This window comes from Danio rerio, chromosome 20, assembly GCF_049306965.1.
Source record: "Danio rerio strain Tuebingen ecotype United States chromosome 20, GRCz12tu, whole genome shotgun sequence".
Taxonomy (NCBI): domain Eukaryota; kingdom Metazoa; phylum Chordata; class Actinopteri; order Cypriniformes; family Danionidae; genus Danio; species Danio rerio.
The window spans coordinates 5,155,126-5,175,859 of record NC_133195.1 but is presented as its reverse complement, the minus strand read 5'-3'; the positions used below and the strand labels follow the sequence as shown (position 1 = coordinate 5,175,859).

Genomic DNA, 20,734 nt, shown 5'->3' with positions numbered 1-20,734 from the left:
GAAACCGGAGCACCCGGAGGAAACCTACACAAACGCAGGGAGAACATGCAAACTCCACACAGAGACGCCAACTGAGCCAAGGCTCGACCCAGCGACCTTCTTGCTGTGAGGCGACAGCACTACCTAACTAACCACTGCTTCACCCTACGTGTATTAATTATTTGATTATTTAAACTGTCAAATGAAACCCCCCACCCCCCCAAAACAGTAAATAGTAAACACCATAAAATCAAAACTCATGTTGTTTATTGAGCCTGTGTGAATGAAGAGCAGGTGCGTGGCTGGGGGTTGCAGGTCCTGACAGGTGTTCCGTAAGAGGACCTATCAAAACACAATCATCAGAAGCGAGGCACTGACCATCTGACCGCCACTCACCTGCCCTGCTGTCCACGGGTCTGACAAGCACAGTACATGGCAAAGAAACAGATTAAATGTGCTGTTTGTGATTGCACACAATCTCTTTGCAGGATTTCAGAGCAATTTCTCGCCGTGCTGTTAAATCCAGTTTTTTTTTTCTCTTTATTTCAGTGATGGAAAGACTAGAAGTGCACACTTATCATTTATAGTCCCCTCAAATGCTTTACGGACAAATACAAATCCTAAAAGAATGAGGTCTAGGTCCATTTCAATCTAACATTTCTCATGTTCTTATCGAAACCAAAACCGTTTTATTTAATGATCAATAAATTCACCACATTTATTCAATAACCAACATTCAGATAACAGACTTCTATTACAATTTGCTGTTGATTTATAAACATTTTAAGCCTGTCGCTGATATAAAAAATTGTTTTATTCAAACATTTAATATTATATGATGCGAACAAGTAAATGTGTCATGGATAACTTGATTATGCTATGCCAGGGGTGGCCAACCGTATTCCTGGAGAGCCACCTTCCTGCAGATTTCAGTTGCAACCCATATCAAACGCACCTGTCTGTAATTATCATTGACAATCCAACACAATGGGCAGCACATTGAACACATTTTTTAAGTGTTCAGAAACTTGTAAATAACTCATAAAAGAATAAAGTTATGCTAAAACCAAGCACACCGTTGTTTTTCTTGTGAAATTCCCAATAAGTTTGATGTGTCACATGACCCTCTTCCTACTGAAAAAACAAAAGTTGTATCCAAGATGGCCGACTTTAAAATAGGCAACATGGTCACCACCCATCTTGAAACGTTTGCCCCCTTAGATATGCTAATGTAACACAAACACGTTAATATCACCAACCATTCCCATTTTATTAAGGTGTATCAATATAAATGGCCCACCCTGTATAATGTTGAGGATGCGCAATATAGACATTTTAACAGGTCATCCAACCACTAGCAAACAAATTATGAGCATAACAATGAAGCATAGCATATATAACAAACTAAACTGTAGTATGTGCAAAATGTAGACCAGGGGTCACCAACCTTTTGGAAACTGAGAGCTACTTCTTGGGTACCGATTAGTGTGTACCAGTTATTAAATAATACATTTTTCTTAATTTACTTTTAATTGTATGTTATTATTAATAGTTAATAATATTCATCTATGTGAAGACCAATGACTGTAAAAAATATGGACGACGCGACAGCCCCTTTTCCCATTGAACGCCTTGAGGGCAAAACGCCTGCTTGACGGGCACAAACTGTCGCAAAAGACTGCTGAAATTGGAGCCTTGACATGCGCAGAAGGACTGTCTGATGGAGCCAGAGGAGGAGCCACGAAAATGAGTGGAGTCGAGCTTCCAACCAAACGCTTTATGTAAAATCAACCACGCCCCCCGAACTTCTCAGCATGCGTTTGCTGTCATATCAACACAGATGGATGTAATAACGTTAACAAAAATGAGGGTTTTATATATTCAATCGCGCCAGCTCCGGGCTGCAGCGCATAACCAATCGCGGCATCGCGGGCTGATTCCGGCTCGCATGCGGCAGCGCCGGCTCGCTCGGCCGCCGCATCTGGCTCGATTGACTCGGGCTGGAATCGGGCAGTGAGTCCAGGCATCCGGAGTAGGTCCAGCAGAGGTAGTCAGTCTGAGCTCTGAGGGGTAAGTCTCCGGCAGGCGAGAATCTAGCCGAACTGGTCCGAGTGTATTTTGCCATCTGGGTGGTTATGCGTGTATCAGCAAACTAATAAAGCCCGAAAAAAGCCCTGACCTTAGCAAATAAACAGTGTTCCACCAGGATCATGTATGTCAGAAACTGTAGTTTACTGCTGAACTCATTTTGGCATGGTAAAATAACACAGAAATCGAATTACAACACTTCAGTCTCCTGCCGAAGCTCAGACGCGCTGCTTTGAGAAACTGTCAATCACAGCTGTCAATCACGATGACACGCCCAGCATTAAATTACTGCTAAAAACAAACTGTTTACAAAAATGAAGATCTGCACCTATTTCAGCACAATAACCAGTGCCTTAATCGACCAGAACCATCTTTCGGGACATTTTATTGCAAGTGTAATAATTTTTTTTATTTGGGCTCAAGTCTCCTTCATTAACACGGAGGAGGCGGGCTTTATGACTTGTACTGCAGCCAGCCCCCAGGGGGCGATCTAACGGCCGAGACCTTCACTCAAACGCAGGCTTGCGGCACACTTGGTGAAGACATTGATCATGTTAATGATTTCTCACAGTAGTTGTCAACAATGATTTAACAAGTTAGATAAATATCAGTATTCAACACTTAATTTCTCTGAAATTGTTTTTAAAGTTTTTTTTTAATATATAACTTAAAAGTAATTTTCAAATTTTCACCAATGCAAGTGAGATTTAAAAAGAATACCTATAAAAATATTAGATGAAGCTTACTCATATGTAGCTATGGTGAGCTATTTTTAGAATAGTCCCGCGGGCTACTCATGTGAACCTCGCGGGCTACCTGGTGCCCATGGGCACTATGTTGGTGACCCGTGATGTAGATAATGACGTTCAATAGCACAATTAATGAAAAATGATAACATCAATCTGTGATTTACTTTATTTATTTCCCCTCCAAGCATATTTTGGATGAACTAATATTTAAGCTACTTTTTAGATGGGTTTCCTCCTTAAATAATAATGAAAAAGGACACCAGAAACAAAAGGATTATAGAAAAAGGAAGAAGAAAAAGAAAAGGGTCACCCGAGGCATTGTTGCCCAGAAGACTATGATTTCGACTTACTTTCTAATGGAAAACGTGACGAAAAAAAAAAACTGATTGAGAAAATTATTTTTGCAGTGTAGATTAGGGTTTGTCCTTGCTTGACTTACATTTCCTCATTAAAGAAGCTCAGAGAACGCGGCTCTCAATACAATTCCCATCTGAGCCTCGTGAGTGTATGTGCACGTACCGTCGCTGACATACTTCTGCATGTATTAGGGAGATGAGCGGGAAAAAAAAAAACATCATCATGGTTCGTGGATTTGTTTTCTGTTTGGTATGAATGACAAATGAGAATTACAGCGGATGAAGGGAGCGGGTAACGGGGGGCTCAGATGGGAGGACAGCGTGCCAATGGCAGCTGTTGCCTTGAAAAGCTCTTACATAAGAGCGTCACAATAACAGCTTGTCGTGAATCAAAAGAGGGGGGGAACAGTTGTGGATTACTAAAGCACTAACACACCCACGGGGACCCTCTGTGTTCAGATGTATCCCATCATCCCTCGCTGGCTATGTCACATAGTACCGGGGTACGGTCATCAGTGCTGTTTGGAGTCCTGAATATGGTTGTTCAATAATCGTTCAATTAAATAAGTAAAATGCTAACTGAGGCAAGAAAATCCATGTGATTGGATGATGGTTCCCAGTAATGTGGAGATATACATTTAGACATTGACATAGATGTGCAGGGGTTGAACAACAAAACTGAAACACTAGCCAATTTACTGTTGGAGGTTTTCATGGTTAAATTTGACCAGCCTGGTGGCCAATCTTCACTGATTGCCCATTCCAGCAGAGCACAGTGTAAAAGTTTGATTAACATAGTAATAGCAAAGTTTTGCTTAGAATATTTGAAACAGGATGAATTGTTGTTGCGCGTCTTGCTTGCGCATCTGTGACCAAGACAGCAAATCTTTGTAATGCATCAAGAGTGATATCCAGGGTAATATCAACAAACCACATTGTTCACACCAGACGCGGAACGCTGGAATAAATTGCACTGTTTACGCGTAAATAAATTTTTTTTGGTTTAATCGCTTTGCATGTTAAATTCACTTCATTCTTGCATCAAATTGGCTTCATTCGCACATCAAATTTGCTTCATTCACGCATCAAAGTTGCTCCATTCACACATCAAATTCGCGTCATTTGCACGCCAAATTGGCTTCATTCGCGCGTCAAATTCGCGCGTCATATTCGCTTCACTGGTGCATCAAATTCACTTCACGTCAAATTCGCTTCATTTGTCAAATTCACTTTATTTGTGCGTCAAATTTACGTCATTCACAAGTTAAATTCGTGTATCAAACTTGTTTCTTTCGTGCACGAAATTTGCGCATCAAATTCTCTTCATTCGTATATCAAATTTGCTTCATTTGCACATCAAATTTGCCTCATTCGTGCGTCAAATTCGCACATCAAATTCGATTCATACGCGCATCAAATTCGCTTCATCCACGCATCAAATTTGCTTCATTCACAAATTAAATTTGCTTCATTCGTGCATCAAATTCGCATCATTCGTGCATCAAATTAGCTTCTTTCGTGCGGTAAATTTGCTTCATTCGTGCATCAAATTCGCTTCATTCACGCATCAAATTCACTTCTTTCACGCATCACATTCGCTTCATTCACGCATCAAAGTCACTTAATTCGCAAATTAAATTCGCTTTATTCGCGCATCAAATTCGCTTCATTCACACATTAAATTCGCTTCTTTCACGCATCACATTCGCTTCATTCACGCATCAAATTCGCTTCAGTCACGCATCAAATTCTCTTTATTCGTACGTCAAATTTGCTTTATTCCCGCATCAAATTTGCTTTATTCGCACGTCAAATTTGCTTTATTCACGCATCAAATTCGATTCATTCACACGCCAAATTCGCTTCATTCACGCATCAAATTCGCTTTATTCGTACGTCAAATTTGCTTTATTCCCGCATCAAATTTGCTTTATTCGCACGTCAAATTTGCTTTATTCACGCATCAAATTCGCTTCATTCACACGCCAAATTCGCTTCATTCACGCAACAAATTCGCTTCATTCACGCATCAAATTCTCTTTATTCGTACGTCAAATTTGCTTTATTCCCGCATCAAATTTGCTTTATTCGCACGTCAAATTTGCTTTATTCACGCATCAAATTCGCTTCATTCACACGCCAAATTCGCTTCATTCACGCATCAAATTCGCTTCATTCGCACGTCAAGATCCCATGGCCTGCACACTCACCAGATCTAAATATTATTGAGCCACTTTGGGGTGTTTTGGAGGAGAGAGTCAGGAAATGTTTACCTCCACCAGCATTACGTAATGACCTGACCACTATTTTTATAAATACAAAATAAATACTCGAATCAAAGTACTTGATGGCAAATTGTGTTAAAATATCTGCTTAATAGAATACATAGTCAGTGTTTAGGACTGCAGTTTTTCTTATATCATCTAATTTTCAGATATACTCTATTGTGCTATTCATGATTTTGAAGTCAATTTATTGCTGTTATTTAGCACATAGGCACAAATAATTAACAATTGCATAGATTTGTTGATGATTCTTTCTATTATTGTTTTTTTTTTTATAAAATAGACATTGCTGCCCTACTTTAAAACTGATATTTGAGGGCATATTTGGTTTCTGCAAGCTGTATCAACAACTTATTTTGTTGACAACTACCTTTCTGTTGGCCGATATGAGCATTTAGTGGAGTATTCTTTGCTGTCATTCACTAATGTTAGAGCTGTCAACCTCTCTCAGGCTGAAAAATGGCAGAAAATAACAGTATATTGTGTTCAGGAGGGAAGACAAACACCCACTGATAAGTGTTTGGGTGGAAAATCAGAAATGGTGAATCAAGATGTTTACTTGCAGGATCTCTCAAATCTTTTTACAAGACCTGGAACCCTGTTATAGGGTGCTTTCACACCTGTGAATCGATTCAGTTGTTCGGAAACAGGGATCACTATTGTTACATTGTTGCTCTTTGCTCTTGGAGCTGTTCGCTTTCACACTGCAAAGTTTCTAAACGGACCAAAATAACTAAAACAAGTCACGTGTGAGTAAACTCACCTCACATTGGTCAGAGTTTCACGGTTTATTTTGCAGAGTCCCGCTCAGCTGTCAGGGGGTGGTGGTTTGGTGGTGTTTGACAAGGTGTGCGCGATGTGTCTGAAGAGCGAGGAGGGATGTGGTGGGGAGGGGTGAGAGAGGTGCTTGACGTATTTGAGGACCGGGAGAAGTCGCGCAATTTCCGAGAGATTATCATTCGGTTGCAGGCATGCGAGAATCTCTGCATTTGCGGGAGACTCCTGAAACTTCCAGGAGACTGCCCTACTCATAATTCTCTCTTCATATAGCCGTATGCCTTTTACATATCCATAATACACTGTGATATAACCGGGCTCGGATCGTTTGCTTTCTCACTACAATCTATCCGCTCTAGAGTTCGTTTCAATCGAGCCGAGACCACCTCATTCAGGGGATCTCGGAGCGATTGATTTGTTGTGGATCTTAGCGCGATTTCTGGATTCACATATGCCAAACGAACCGCGCTAACTGGGCAAACGAGACAGGTTCTGAAACAAAAGTCTCGGTGGGAAAGCACCCTTAGACTATATGAAAGGCTTACCCTGTTCAGTTGATATCAGATCTAATGCACAGTAATAATAAAGAGGATATATCTCCTTAATGTGAACTTTTTAATTTATTTTTTGCTCTTATTGTACACTTGCTCATTTATTTATTTATTTTTTAAAGAATTTCTTTTCATTTTAATTTTATTTTTAATTTATTGTTAGTTTTTTTCTTTCAGAGTAAATGTTTGTTTATAATTCATGCATTTTATTTATTTTATTTTGAGGGGATAGTGGGAAAATAAGAAATCTAAGACAATCTGTATTTTTCTTCTATGTTGTATTGTATACTATGATGTATTGTCTTGTTAAACACCAATAAAAATAAATAAATAAATGGTGAATCGAGTTTGTGCACGTTTGAGATAACACAAATTACATTTAGCATCTAAAGTCAGTTTAATTTGAAAAACAAATCCTCAAAAATAGATGTTGAAACAATCTGACATTGTGGTATTGTTGGAAATGTTGGATTTTTCAAGAGATTACTTGATTTTTTCCATCATTTAAACATATCATGTGACTTATGAGCTGTTTTGAGATTTTAATTGCACATCCAGAACATCCGAAGTAAAAGTAATTGATTTCTGTGAATCACTCCAAACTTTCATTTTCAGTGGGTTGATTTAAATCTCTGATTCATCATTTTGCCTGCGTCATCACAGATGAGAGTCTCTGAGAGATGGCTGAATTTATTTTTAATTAGTTTTTTTTTACTGCCATATTTGGTGTTTTTGTGTTTAAAATAATAGCTGAATTGGCTCCAGCAGCCTTTTTTATCATAATGATAATTTCTCTTTTAATGAAAGTAATTAACTAGCTGATATGTTCGAAAAATATACTGAAAATCAACAAAAAGCCACACATATTTTAAATCAAAGCTACATTTTCCTGTTCATAAAAGTGCAAAACATTTAGCATCTGTCCTTTTACATGGCACAGGGAAATTTGAGAGTCACACCTGCTAGTAAATATAGTTGTCAACTCTGAACGCCGCCTGCTTCTACACTGTGAGAATCTTTTATTCCTGCCTCCAGACGTCACGCCCCAGATGCAGAAGTTTCAGATCGGATTAGCATTGTTAAATAGTCAGTTAATGTTCCGGGGCGGATCACCATTTAAAATGCTTCTCAGATTAATAGTAATAGTCCTTCTTGCCGTGACATGCCATGCGAAGCATTCGAGAAGTGTCTGACAGGTTTGTTTGTGTTTTTTCTGCTTTTCTCTCAGCAGATGCCAGCTCAGTATGGGCCACAAGGAATGAGTGGCTACTGTCAGCAGGGGCAGCCTCCGTATTTCAGCCCTCCACAACAGCAGTCCGCAGCCCCCTCTCAACCCCCCTACATGCAGCAGCGAGCTCCAACACAACAGGTAAGCATTCAGGCTACTTAAGGGCTAAAAATTGAACTAAACTGGCCTTGTGAAGATCCTCTAAAGTTTTTTTAAAGCATTTTTGAAAAATAGTTTAATGTTGTTATATTGTTGTTCCAAAACACTTGTCCAACTTTTACAACAAAATGTCCAAGCCTGTTCCTGGAAGCTCAGTGTCCTGCAATATTTGTTTGCAGCTAGAAAGGATACAACCGCAGCCAGAAGCTATGGTACATGGAGTACAATATTTTTTTCTTCTTCTTTTTTGTTTTACAAATTATGTTTTATTAACTACGCTTACTCCATGCCTAAACCTACCGCTGACAGTAAAGGAGAAAGAATTAAAGCACAAACTAAAATCATGCCATTTCAAGCTAAACCCAGCCAAAATGAAGCTGTTTATGAGTTTGTTTCTGCAGTTTGAAACAGGTCATCACTTACCCCAACCCTAAACCTACCCCTGAAAGTAAAGGTTAAAGAATCGAATAACAAACTGAAATCATGCCTTTTCAATCTAAACTTTCTTTAGGGAATTTGAAACAACTCACTACTTACCCCAACCCTAAACCTACCCCGACAGTAAAGGCCAAACAGTATAAAAGAACAAACAACTATGCCATTTGAAGCAAAATCCATCTAAAAGAAAGTTGTTTATGAGTTTGTTTCAGCAGTTTGAAACAGCTCACTACCACTGACAGTAAAGGCCAAGAATCAAAGAATGAACTGAAATCATGGCATTTCAAGAAAAATTAAGCCAAATCTAAGTTGTTTATAAGTTCTTTTTTGGCAGTTAGAAAAACTCACAACTTACCCCAACCCTAAACCTACCCCTGACCATAACAGCCAAAGAATTGAAGAACGAACTAGAATCACGCCATTTCAAGCACAATCCAGCCACATCTAAGTTGTTAATGAGTTTGTTTTGGCAGTTCGAAACAGCTCACTACTTACCTCAACCTGTAAACCTAACCCCAACAGTAAAGGCCAAGAACGAACTGAAATCATGTAATTTCAAGCAAAACCCAGCCAAAAGAAAGTTGTTTATAAGTTTGTTACGGCAGTTTGAAACAGCTCACCACTTACCCCAACCTGTAAACCTAACCCCAACAATAAAGGCCAAGAACCAAAGAACGAACTGAAATCACGCCATTTCAAGCAAAACCCAGCCAAATCTAAGTTGTTTATAAGTTTGTTACGGCAGTTTGAAACGGCTCACCGCTTACCCTAACTGTAAACCTAACATCAACAGTAAAGACCAAGAATCAAAGAACGAACTGAAATCATGTCATTTCAAGCAAAACCCAGCCAAGAGGAAGTTGTTTATGAGTTTTTTTGGCAGTTAAAAACAGCTCACCACTTACCCCAACCCTAAAACTACCCTGATCATAACAGCCAAAGAATCAAAGAATGAACTAGAATCACGCCATTTCAAGCACAATCCAGCCAAAAGGAAGTTGTTTATGAAGTTGTTACGGCAGTTTGAAACAGCTCACCACTTACCCCAACCATAAACCTAACCCCAACAGTAAAGGCCAAGAACCAAAGAACGAACTAGAATCACACCATTTCAAGCACAATCTAGCCAAAAGGGATTTGTTTATAAGTTCGTTTTCGGCAGTTAGAAACAGCTCACCACTTACCCCAACCCTAAACCCCTGACCATAACAGCCAAAGAATCGAAGAACGAACTAGAATCACGCCATTTTAAGCACAATCCAGCCAAAAGGAAGTTGTTAAAAAGTTTGTTACGGCAGTTCTAAATAGCTCACCACTTACCCCAACCATAAACCTACTCCTGACAATAAAGGCCAAGAATCAAAGAACAAACTGAAATCATGTAATTTCCAGCTACATCCAGCCAAAACTAGGTTGTTTATGAGTTTGTTACGGCAGTTCCAAACAGCTCACCACTTACCCTAACTGTAAACCTAACCCCAACAGTAAAGGCCAAGAATCAAAGAACGAACTAGAATCACACCATTTCAAGCACAATCTAGATTTTGATAATACACACTGTCTGAGCTGGTGTATTAGCATACAGCGATCTGATTAGTTGAGGCTTCCGTTGGCGCTTGAAAAGTTGAGCAAGTCCCAACTTTTGCAGCGAGCAATGCCTCTGACACCGACATTGACGCTGACGCCTCGTGTAAATGGGGCGTGAATGAGTTTTTTTACAGTGTATGCTATAATGATAATGTTGTTTTCATATATAAGAATATGGCCACGATGTAAATGCACAGTACAGTTATGAGCTTATTGCCACTTTTTATTGTCATGATAACATAATATCGTTGCCTTCAATGATTTCTCAAATATAAATACAGCAACTGGAATAACTACAGCAGTCGCAATCGTCAATCACATATAAAGTATGAGTTTGTGATGACGTGTGCAGGTAAAATTTGAAGCCCTTCCACTTTATACTCTCTGTTTCAAGGCCAAAGGGAAGAGGTAGGGGTAAAAAATTTAATTGGGATTGGACCTAAAACTACTTCTATCTATAAATGTAATGTAATGTAATGTAATGTGTATTTATATAGCGCATTTATTGTGTATGGCCATACACCCAAAGCGCCTCACAATCATGAGGGGGGGTCTCTCCACACCACCACCAGTGTGCAGCATCCACTTGGATGATGCGACGGCAGCCACAGGACAACGGCGCCAGTGCGCTCACTACACACCAGCTATTGGTGGAGTGGAGTGACAGTGTTAGAGCCAATTCGGTGGAAGGGGATGATTGGGAAGCCATGATCTTAAGGGCCGATAGAGGGACTTTGGCCAGGACACCGGGGTTACACCCCTGCTCTTTCACCAGAAGTGCCATGGGATTTTTAATGACCACAGATAGTCAGGACCTCGGTTTAACGTCTCATCCGAAAGATGATAAATATATGTCCACATAAATATATGTGGATAACTTTTACTTTTGGTAATTCTTCCTGTAACTTTGTAGTGAGAAATTAAATTATTTTTATATTTTCTCCAAGTTCCATAATACAATCAGCTCCACCCCATCCTCTCTCTTTCTCTCTCCTTCACACACAAGTTGAGTATCTAGAGAAACACAGCTTTTGTCTTGTCTTTTTTTTCTATTACACACAGCTTGTTTTTAACGGGCTGCAGCACACACACTCCAATAGTTTGGAGAAAGCAGTAATAAGAAACTGGCCTTGAGTGGGTGTCTCAGGGGTGTGTGTGTAATATCAGGGAGGACAGCACTGCCATGCGCCTCATATTGCTATCACACTTTCTGTTTATTCCCTGGACCTTAAAGGCATTATTTTCATTTTCTCTTATATGACACTGAGGCTGATTGAGAAAAACGGTTTCATTTTCTTGCTCTGTGCCGTTGCTTCCAGTGCCTCTGACAGGAGAGATTGTGGGGCGCAGGAGCACTGCAGCAAGTGGGAGATACGGCAGGCTCCGGAATGTCTGAGAAAGTTTCCGGATTTTCAATTTTGACAAGGAAAAGTCACTTACTAGGAAGGTGATGCTATCTTGTGCTAACGAAATAGAAACCTTTGTTAATTTGAACTCCTTTGGACAATTGTTATTGCAGCAAAAACAAATACAATTCAGTCAAATTGTTCTGCTGTGAAAATATCATTTGTAGCGGAGAAGTAAATTATAAAGGAATGCAAGACGGAAGCATTTTCACTGGTGCTCTCTGTTTTGTCAGGAGTTTTTCTTCAGGCAGAACTTTGAACTTCAGAATGTTGTGAATTTGTCTGTGTTTCAATTTGCATACCAATATTTCATATAACACTGTAGTTATTGATGATGGAAGAGTATATTCCTTTTAAGACGATGCCACATTTACTATTGCCAGGGCTCAACAATAAGGACTGCCCGATGGCCCGGGGTCAGCATGAGAAATGCTCGGGACAGTAGACAGAATCGTTACTGACCCGATCGGGGCAGTGCTGCCTTGTTACTAAATTTTATAGACGGCAACATAACATGAAATTATTAAGCTAAAAGAGAACGTCTGCTTCCAACATTGTGGAAACATTTACATGCGTACAACACAACGGAAAAAATGATGTGTTGTTTTGCTCAGTTTGGCGTCACCTTTAAGTCAGCCACCTTTTGTTTTGCAATTAAACACCTGCACATTTTCCATACTGCTATATTTTACTGCTAAATATTTTAACATTTTTCAAATATTTAAATTCTAGATTCACAGACGTTATTTTGTGTATATTATTATATTATATATATTTTGGGGGCAAGGCAGTGAAGCAGTAGGTTTTGCTGTCGCCTCACAGCAAGAAGGTCGCTGGCGTCTCTGTCTGGAGTTTGCATGTTCTCCCTGCCTTCGCGTGGGTTTCCTCCGGGTGCTCCGGTTTCCCCCACAGTCCAAAGACATGCGGTACAGGTGAATTGGGTAGGCTAAAATTGTCCGTAGTGTATGAGTGTGTGTGTGAATGTGTGTGTGGATGATTCCCAGAGATGGGTTGCGGCTGGAAGGGCATCCGCTGCGTAAAAACCTGCTGGATAAGTTGGCGGTTCATTCCGCTGTGGCGACCCCGGAATATTAGTAAAGGGACTAAGCCGACAAGAAAATGAATGTATGAATGAATATATTTTGGGGGGGGGGGGGTGGGGGGGGGGGGGGGGGGGGCAGTGAAAATTTTGGCAGGGCAAGTAACAATTTAAGCCACTGGTCCAATCGGGCCAGTAGGACAAATCCTTAGCGTTGAACCTTGATTGCTGATTGAAATTTTGCAGGTGAAAAAAAGAGAAGCCTGGTTTGACATATAATAATAATACAATTGTGAGTAGGCATGGGATGATAACCATTTTTAAGGTATACCGCGGTTTTGAAAAGTCAAGGTTTTAAAACCATCCAAATTTTCTGTATATCGTTCCTATGGTATGTGTAAGATTTTTTATTAGCTTTTTAAATTTATTTTTTAGTTTTTTAGGACAACAGTATGTCCAGCAGAAAAGATATCCAAAGAAAAGCGCTCCTTTGAAATGAATGTGAGACCAAGGTGCAGGGGAGAACTGACCATTCAGAGCCCGAGATATATACACATATATACATATTTCTATGATCAGGAGTTTTCCTGCTGGTCAGTATGCAAATATTTATTTAAATTACGAAAATTATAATTTTGTATTACTTTTTTTTTACATCGATGGATAAGTGACCGCACGGAAATTGCCAGCAAAGAGCGTGTGTTTGTGTGCATGGATTTATATTCTCTGCTACCCTCGGTTCCGCAGCATCCGGTCACCCTCATTTGTAAGTCGCTTTGGATAAAAGCGTCTGCTAAATGACTAAATGTAAATGTAAATGGTCAGTGCTGCAAGACACTGCATTATCATCAATACTTGTTTAGCACAAAAGTTCGTAACGTATAAAAACGTCAAAAATGAAATCTTACCTATGAAATGTTCTGCCTTTGTGCTTTGCTTTGCTTGTTTACTACATCTGTACACAGCGCTCAAGTCCAGCATCTTCACAGTGACGTTAGTCTCGGCTAGTTTGGTTGAATGACATTCGTCTTGGTGCACTGTACAAATATGGCGGCGCTATTGACGCATGCTCAGGGTCTGTATGCGATATCTAGTGTATATATCTATGGCAAAGTACAGAGTTAGCTACAAACTAGCGTGCTGTTGCTAATGTGCGATTTACAGTACGTTGCAGTTTAAGAGAACTTACAGACAGCTGATGCTCCCATTGTATTCATATTTGATTTTAAACCGATGTAGGAGTTTTTAATACACAAATACATGGTTAAATAGTGTAGTGTACATACATTTTTGTGATGCTGATCTCAGATTCTGTGTAGTTTGTGAATTAGGACGCAGCATTATATTTTACAAATGATGGTTCATTGCCGAAGAGCCTGAAGGCTGTTTAATATTTGCTGCTGAGCAAGCTCTCCTCCTCATCCCCGGAGTCACCATTCTTGGTCTGTTTAAAATCAACCGCTAAATCAAAGCACTGGCTTTCATTATAGCTTCACAGAGTGGTCTCTTTATGACCCCCAGCCTGAAGTTCTGCTCCGATTTGGAGTATACCGTCAATTAGCACCATGTGCTGGCCATGAAAGGTACATCCAACTGACCCAGTCTCAGAACATCTGCTGACCATACCATTTAAAAAGACTCAGGTTGTTTTTTCAGCCATTTTCTCTCTTTTTTTATTTTGGTTCTGCACAATAAATCCAATTATTTTTCATGATCACAACTTCCTCTCTCATTTAATTAAGCCTAATCATCTTTGATATTTGCCTACTGGCTCTTTATCCTGAAAATGTTTCATTTTCATTTGACATTTACGTTATCCTGCATTGGTAACAAGCCTCCGCAACCTCCATCCAGCTGGTTACCCGCAAGAAATTTGTTTTGTTTATTAAACAAAAATGTGGATATTTAAAAATATATATACAGTTGAAGTCAGAATTATTAGCCCCCCGTTTATTTTTTTTTCTCAATTTTTTTTAACTGAGAGATTTTTTCAACACATTTCTAAACATAATAGTTTTAATAACTCATCTCTAATAACTGATTTATTTAATCTTTGCCATGATGATAGTAAATAATATTTGACTAGATATTTTTCAAGACACTTCTGTACAGCATAAAGTGACATTTATAGGCTTTCCTAGGTTAATTAGGTTAACTAGGCAGGTTAGGGTAATTAGGCAAATTATTGAATATGATGGCTTGTTCTGTAGACTATCAAAAAAAAAAAAAGCTTGAAAGGGGCTAATAACTTTTGTCCTTAAAATAGTTTAAAAAAACTAAAAACTGCTTTTATTCTTGCCAAAATAAAACAAATAAGACTTTTTTCCAGAAGAAAAAATATTATCAGAAATACTGTGGAAATTTTCTTTCTCTGTTACACATCATTTGGAAAATATTTAAAAAAGAAGAAAAAAAAAATTCAAAGGGGGGCTAATAATAATTCTGACTTCAACTGTGTATATATATATATATATATATATATATATATATATATATATATATATATATATATATATATATATATATATATATATATATATAATGTGAGGTTTGTGTTCCTCTATTGAAATTTCAAATGTTAAAAAAGAAATCAGATTTGATCATGAAAGCTCTTGCTTTTTGAAGTCTAAGAAACAATGCTTGAGAAAAAAATTTAAAGGTTTGGAGAGACACAAGGGTGATCAAGGAGTAAATGACATTTCATTTTGGTGTAAATTCAGACTTTAGAGTTTTTAATCAGACATACACAATTCCCTATGTGCACATGTTCTCACTGCTTTAAAACTGATAAAATAGTCGGCGCTAGTGGTGTCGTGGTTAGTGCGTCGACAGATGCACTCCGGTACTCACGGCGACCCGGGTTCGATTCCGCCTCGTGGTCCTATGCCAATCCTTCCCCTCTCTCTGCTCCCCATGCTTTCCTGTCAATTCTCTACTGTCCTGTCAAAAATAAAGGTAAAATCCCCTAAACAATAGTTCTAAAAATAAAAAATAAAACTGATAAATATGCAAAAAACACAAAATATAAGTAAAAAAAATACTAAAATATTTTTTTAGGGGTAAACAAAAATATGTAAAAAAATATTAGCCCTCCTGAATTATTAGCCCCCCTGTTTATTTTTTCCCCCAATTTCTGTTTAACAGAGAGAAATCTTTTTTTATTGGAGTAATTAATACACATTGGAATCGGTGTGCAAAAAACACCTTCAATTCAGACTTTAATGTGCAAAGGTCTTAACTCTAAGCCAATGTTCACTTTTCTATTTATTTGAGTTGCTGTTTTTAGAGAAAATACTTAAACACTATAGTATTAAGATACAAATTATACCAAACGAAATTCATTTCAAAAAGATATTTTTGCATGAAAAATTTACAAATTGTATTTTGGTTTGTGCCTGTTTAGTGTATCAAAAACCTCTGTCATATGTTTGCTAATTTTTTAATATGTCATTTTTTTTAAAGATATGTCTTGAGCATCTGATTTTTCCTTGGTACTGATGTGTGTTCATTTGACTCAGGTGAGGGTGTATTTAATAGGCAACCCTGGCAGGAAAATATACAGTTGAGCCCCCGTTTATTTTGTCCCCCAATTTCTGTTTAAAAGAGAGAAGATTTTTTAAAATGGATTAATTAATACACATTTGGCTCAGTGCGCATTAAACAGCGCATACATTTCAGACTTTAATGTGCAGAGGTCGTAACCGTAAGCCAATGTTCACTTTAATATTTATTTGAGATGTTGTTCTATGGGAAAAAACTTTAAAGGGCCACGAAACCCCCCTGTCTCAGCGAGGTGTTTTCACACCTCTTGTTTGGAAAAAGTCAGGAAAGTGGGTGTGTCCAGCTCTGTTTAGGTGGGGGTGTAGGAGGAGGGAAAGAGGGAAGGGACATAAAAAATTTGCATAAAAATGGGAGTGTTGGTTTGAGCACATGCTGATTTTCACAGAGGCAAAACAAACACATAGACGCAAGGGGGAAGGACAGTGACTGTGTTTACATGGACATGAGTAATCAAATTATTTGCCAAATTATTAAATAGTGGACTTTAACAGCTGTTTGGCTCTTTCATTCAGGGATTTCATTCATGCCCCTCGTGACAAATGAGATATTTGATTTGACGAACTGCTGGAAGCCTGTATTTTTAATGCAATGTTTGTTACCGCACGGCGAATGAGAGAAAAAAAAAAACCCTTCGCATTTCTCGGTAACTTAGACGCACTTGGTAGGTAGCGTCAGAAAGCCGCGTGTGTTATTCCTTTCACAAAATGCGGCGAAAATCCTAAACAATGGTAATAGTTTGATTGCTGCGTTTACATGTTTACACTCAGGAGAGCAGCATTTACAGCAGATCTTTCAGTCCATAATATTGTAGTGATATTAACGTAGTGTAAACTTAGTAACTAAATCATTTTGACTACAGTCTGTCTTTAAACACTGGAAGAGTACGGCTGACGATACTAACTAACTTAGCCTCTGAATAAACAAACAAAGAGCACTGATTGCCTACTTACCAAATCTGTAGAGACAGAACAATCAACACCAACTGGAGCCGCGTCTTTATTAAAATGGAGACAAGCGGCAAATCCGGATCTCACCATTTCCAGATGAGAAAAGCTCTCGGATAAAAAAAAGTTCCTTTGACACGTTTTTTTTTGTCACGCGTCACATGTACTGTAATCCACACGTGAGTCCCGCTGCGCTCTCATAGCGGGAAATGAAAACAAATTTTCAATGCAGCACATTATAAAAGCAACACTGACAACCCGTATCTCCAAACAATTCTTCTTCTCCCACTTGTTTTGGCAACACTGCGTGGCGCCTCTCTGCCGTCTGAACACTGTAACAGGCAAAAGCTATCATGCATATTAATGAAGTTGCACCGTATACACAATAGAGCGCGCTGATTAGTTTGAGCCAATTTAATGCTGCACACTCAAAGATGTCACGATGCACTCGCAGACATCCAGTCAACACGCTGGAATACACGCAAGTGTCTAATCGGCTTGACGCAGCTTAAAAAATTAGTTTCAAAACAGAAGAACGAATTTGCTCGAAATAACTCAAAAACAACCGATTCACACTCTGTAGTAAAATATATGTGTCCTAATAGTGTTTTTAGCAGCGTGGGACACATATATAACTGTCAACAACTTGTGTTTTGGTGTTTGGTGACCCTTTAACACTATAGTACGTAATTTTGAATGCTTGGACGTTATTATTGGAAATAGGTTAGCTTATGAGAAAATGTTGTGATTTTTCATAATGCTAAAAGTAACGAGTGGGATGCGTTTCTATGATAAATGTAATACATAAGATCAAATGTTTTCCATTTGCGATTATATAAAAGTGCAATAATTGAAGTGTTTGCGTCGCAGACAACACAAAAGCAGCATTCACCGACAGACCAATTTGGGATTTGATCGAATGACTTTTGGCCGACTGTGATATTATTGGTAATTTGGACGTTTCCCTACTCGCATGGCCTCAGTGACAATCAGCAGAAAGAAAATAATGAGAGAGAAAGCCATTATATTTTAATGAAATATAACCTTCTTTTTGTTATTACAATATCGTACGCTGATGAATCGGGCGCAGTGAGACCAGGGACATTTATTATGAAAGTAAATACTGTCAATTTTGCTTTTTATGCTGTCTTTAAAGAGACATTATGTCCCTCACGCGCCAGCTCAACATCAAAACTGCACAGGGGTGATGCAATTTCAGACAAGGCCTTACAACAGCGCATTAATCACACCGAAGGGATGTTTTACGTTTTATCTGGAGCTCAAAGAACGATCCGTTAATCATTGTGCTGAAACCGCTTAGCCACAAGGGACAAAGGGGGGAAAAAAGCCATAAAGAGATGGATTTGATGTTTTCACTGACATGTTGAGTTTTTACGAGTCTCAGATGTGTTTGTCTTCTTACAGCGACGTTTTCATCTAGACACACCCTGTGTAAACACGTCTCGTTCAACACGGCCTCGCGCTTTAGAGAAAACATGAATTATATGAAGAAACCGAGCAGAAAGCTCGACGTATTGACCTCAAAAACTCCTTCCTGAGGCGATCGGAGATATTTCATTGATGTTTCCTTTTTTTCTTGTTTTTATTAAGCCTCTCACACAATCCATAAACAGAAGAGGGAAAAAAACAACAGGAATAAAAACACTCATACAAGAAAAGCAGCTACTTCACAACGAAAAGCTGCATGGATAAAACTTTAATAGAATTATAATATTGCACTTCTGACGGTATGATAACCTTGGATAAAAATATCACGGTTGCACAATATTGTTTATTATTACTACTCTAAAATGTAGTCTTTTTAAATTTTGGGTATAAAACAACACATTTCCCCCCCTTTGAAAGCAATATATATACAGTTGAAGTCAGAATTATTAGCACCCTTTTGATTTTTATTTTCTTTTTTTAATATATATTTTAAATGATGTTTAACAGAGCAAGGAAATTTTCACAGTATGTCTGATAATATTTTTTCTTCTGGAGAAAGTCTCATTTGTTTTATTTCAGCTAGAATAAAAGCAGTTATTAATTTAAAAAAAAACATTTTTGGGACAAAATTATTAGCCCCTTTAAGCAAATCTTTTTTTTGATAATCTAAAGAACAAACCATCGTTATACAATAACTTGAGAAATTGCCCTAAACTGCATAGTTCACCTTATTAAACTAGTTAAGCCTTTAATGTCACTTTAAGCTGTATAGAAGAGTCTTGAAAAATATCTAATAAAATATTATTTACTGTCATCATGGCAAAGATAAAATAAATCAGTTATTAGAAATAAGTTTTTAAAACTATTATTCTTAGAAATGAGCTAAAACAGTCTTCCCAGAACAAGATATACAAAAAAATTTTTTTTTTTTGAAAGATTTAAAATATTTTAGAGCTGTAAACAGGTCAAGCAAAATAATTTAAATAAATCATTGACTTCTGCTGTTTTCATAAGTTTCAAAAACACTGATTTCTTTACAGTTTAAAATGGTATCTTTGGATATGTTTTCTGCTGGAGATACTGTTGTCCTAAAAAACAAAAGCAAAAATAAATATAATATTTGAAATATTTAAACAAGTGCATTTGAATGACTTGTTGCGCTTGTGATAAAAATGTCTTGTATTTGCAGTGGCTACTGTAAATTCTGTATTGTGATAACTAGGTTCTAAACAATATCGTTTGTGCATCGATATCACAACGTGTATCTGCCATAGTCACCTTGCAGGATTAGATTATTTATAAAAAATTAAAAGCAAAGATATTATTAAATATTATTATTTTTCATCAATTATTCAATGGTGACCATGTTGTTTTACAACTGATTGTTCAGTTTCCATACTTGAATATTGTTAGACTCCCCAGAAAACCGTAAAGCATTGTCTATTTATTGATTTTGGCTTATAATTTATTATAATTTACGCAGACGCACTTTAGACTTGATCATCAAAAGACTTGATAATTCCACTCGATCTAAATGAAACCTTTTCTAATAGAGCTATTCAACTCATCTGGTGATATTATATTCATATCTCAATGTACAGTTGAAGTCAGAATTTGACTCTTTTTTTCTTTTTTAAATATTTCCCAAATGATGTTTAACAGAGCAAGGAAATTTTCACAGTATGTCTGATAATATTTTTTCTTCTGGAGAAAGTCTTATTTGTTTTATTTCAGCTAGAATAAAAGCAGTTTTTAATTTTTTAAACACCATTTTAAGGACAAAATTATTAGCCCCATTAAGCTTTTTTTTAATAGTCTACAGAACAAACCATCGTTATACAGTAACTTGCCTAATTACCCTAACCTGCCTAGTTAACCTAATTAACCTAGTTAAGCCTTTCAATGTCACTTTAAGCTGTATAGATGTGTCTTAAAATATATCTAGTCAAATATTATTTACTGTCATCATGGCAAAGATAAAATAAATCAGTTATTAGAGATGAGTTATCAAAACTATTATTTTTAGAAATGTGTTGAAGAAATCTGCTCTCTGTTAAACAGAAATTGGGGGAAAAAATAAACAATAATTCTGATTTCAACTGTATATCACAATGCCAAATATTAGTGAAAAGAACCCA

The 20,734-nt window shown here is 37.7% G+C and overlaps 1 protein-coding gene across 25 annotated transcripts in view; it reads left to right on the top strand.

Moving 5' to 3' along the window:
- The window catches only part of arid1b (AT-rich interactive domain 1B), a 160,650-nt gene that overhangs the window by 27,652 nt on the left and 112,264 nt on the right, over positions 1 to 20,734 (top strand). For 13 of the 25 annotated variants that reach the window (NM_001346214.1, XM_073933094.1, XM_073933088.1 and 10 more), the window contains 1 exon segment: positions 8,014 to 8,154. In NM_001346214.1, coding sequence (NP_001333143.1) covers positions 8,014 to 8,154 — 141 coding nt within the window. 25 annotated transcript variants of the gene reach the window in all.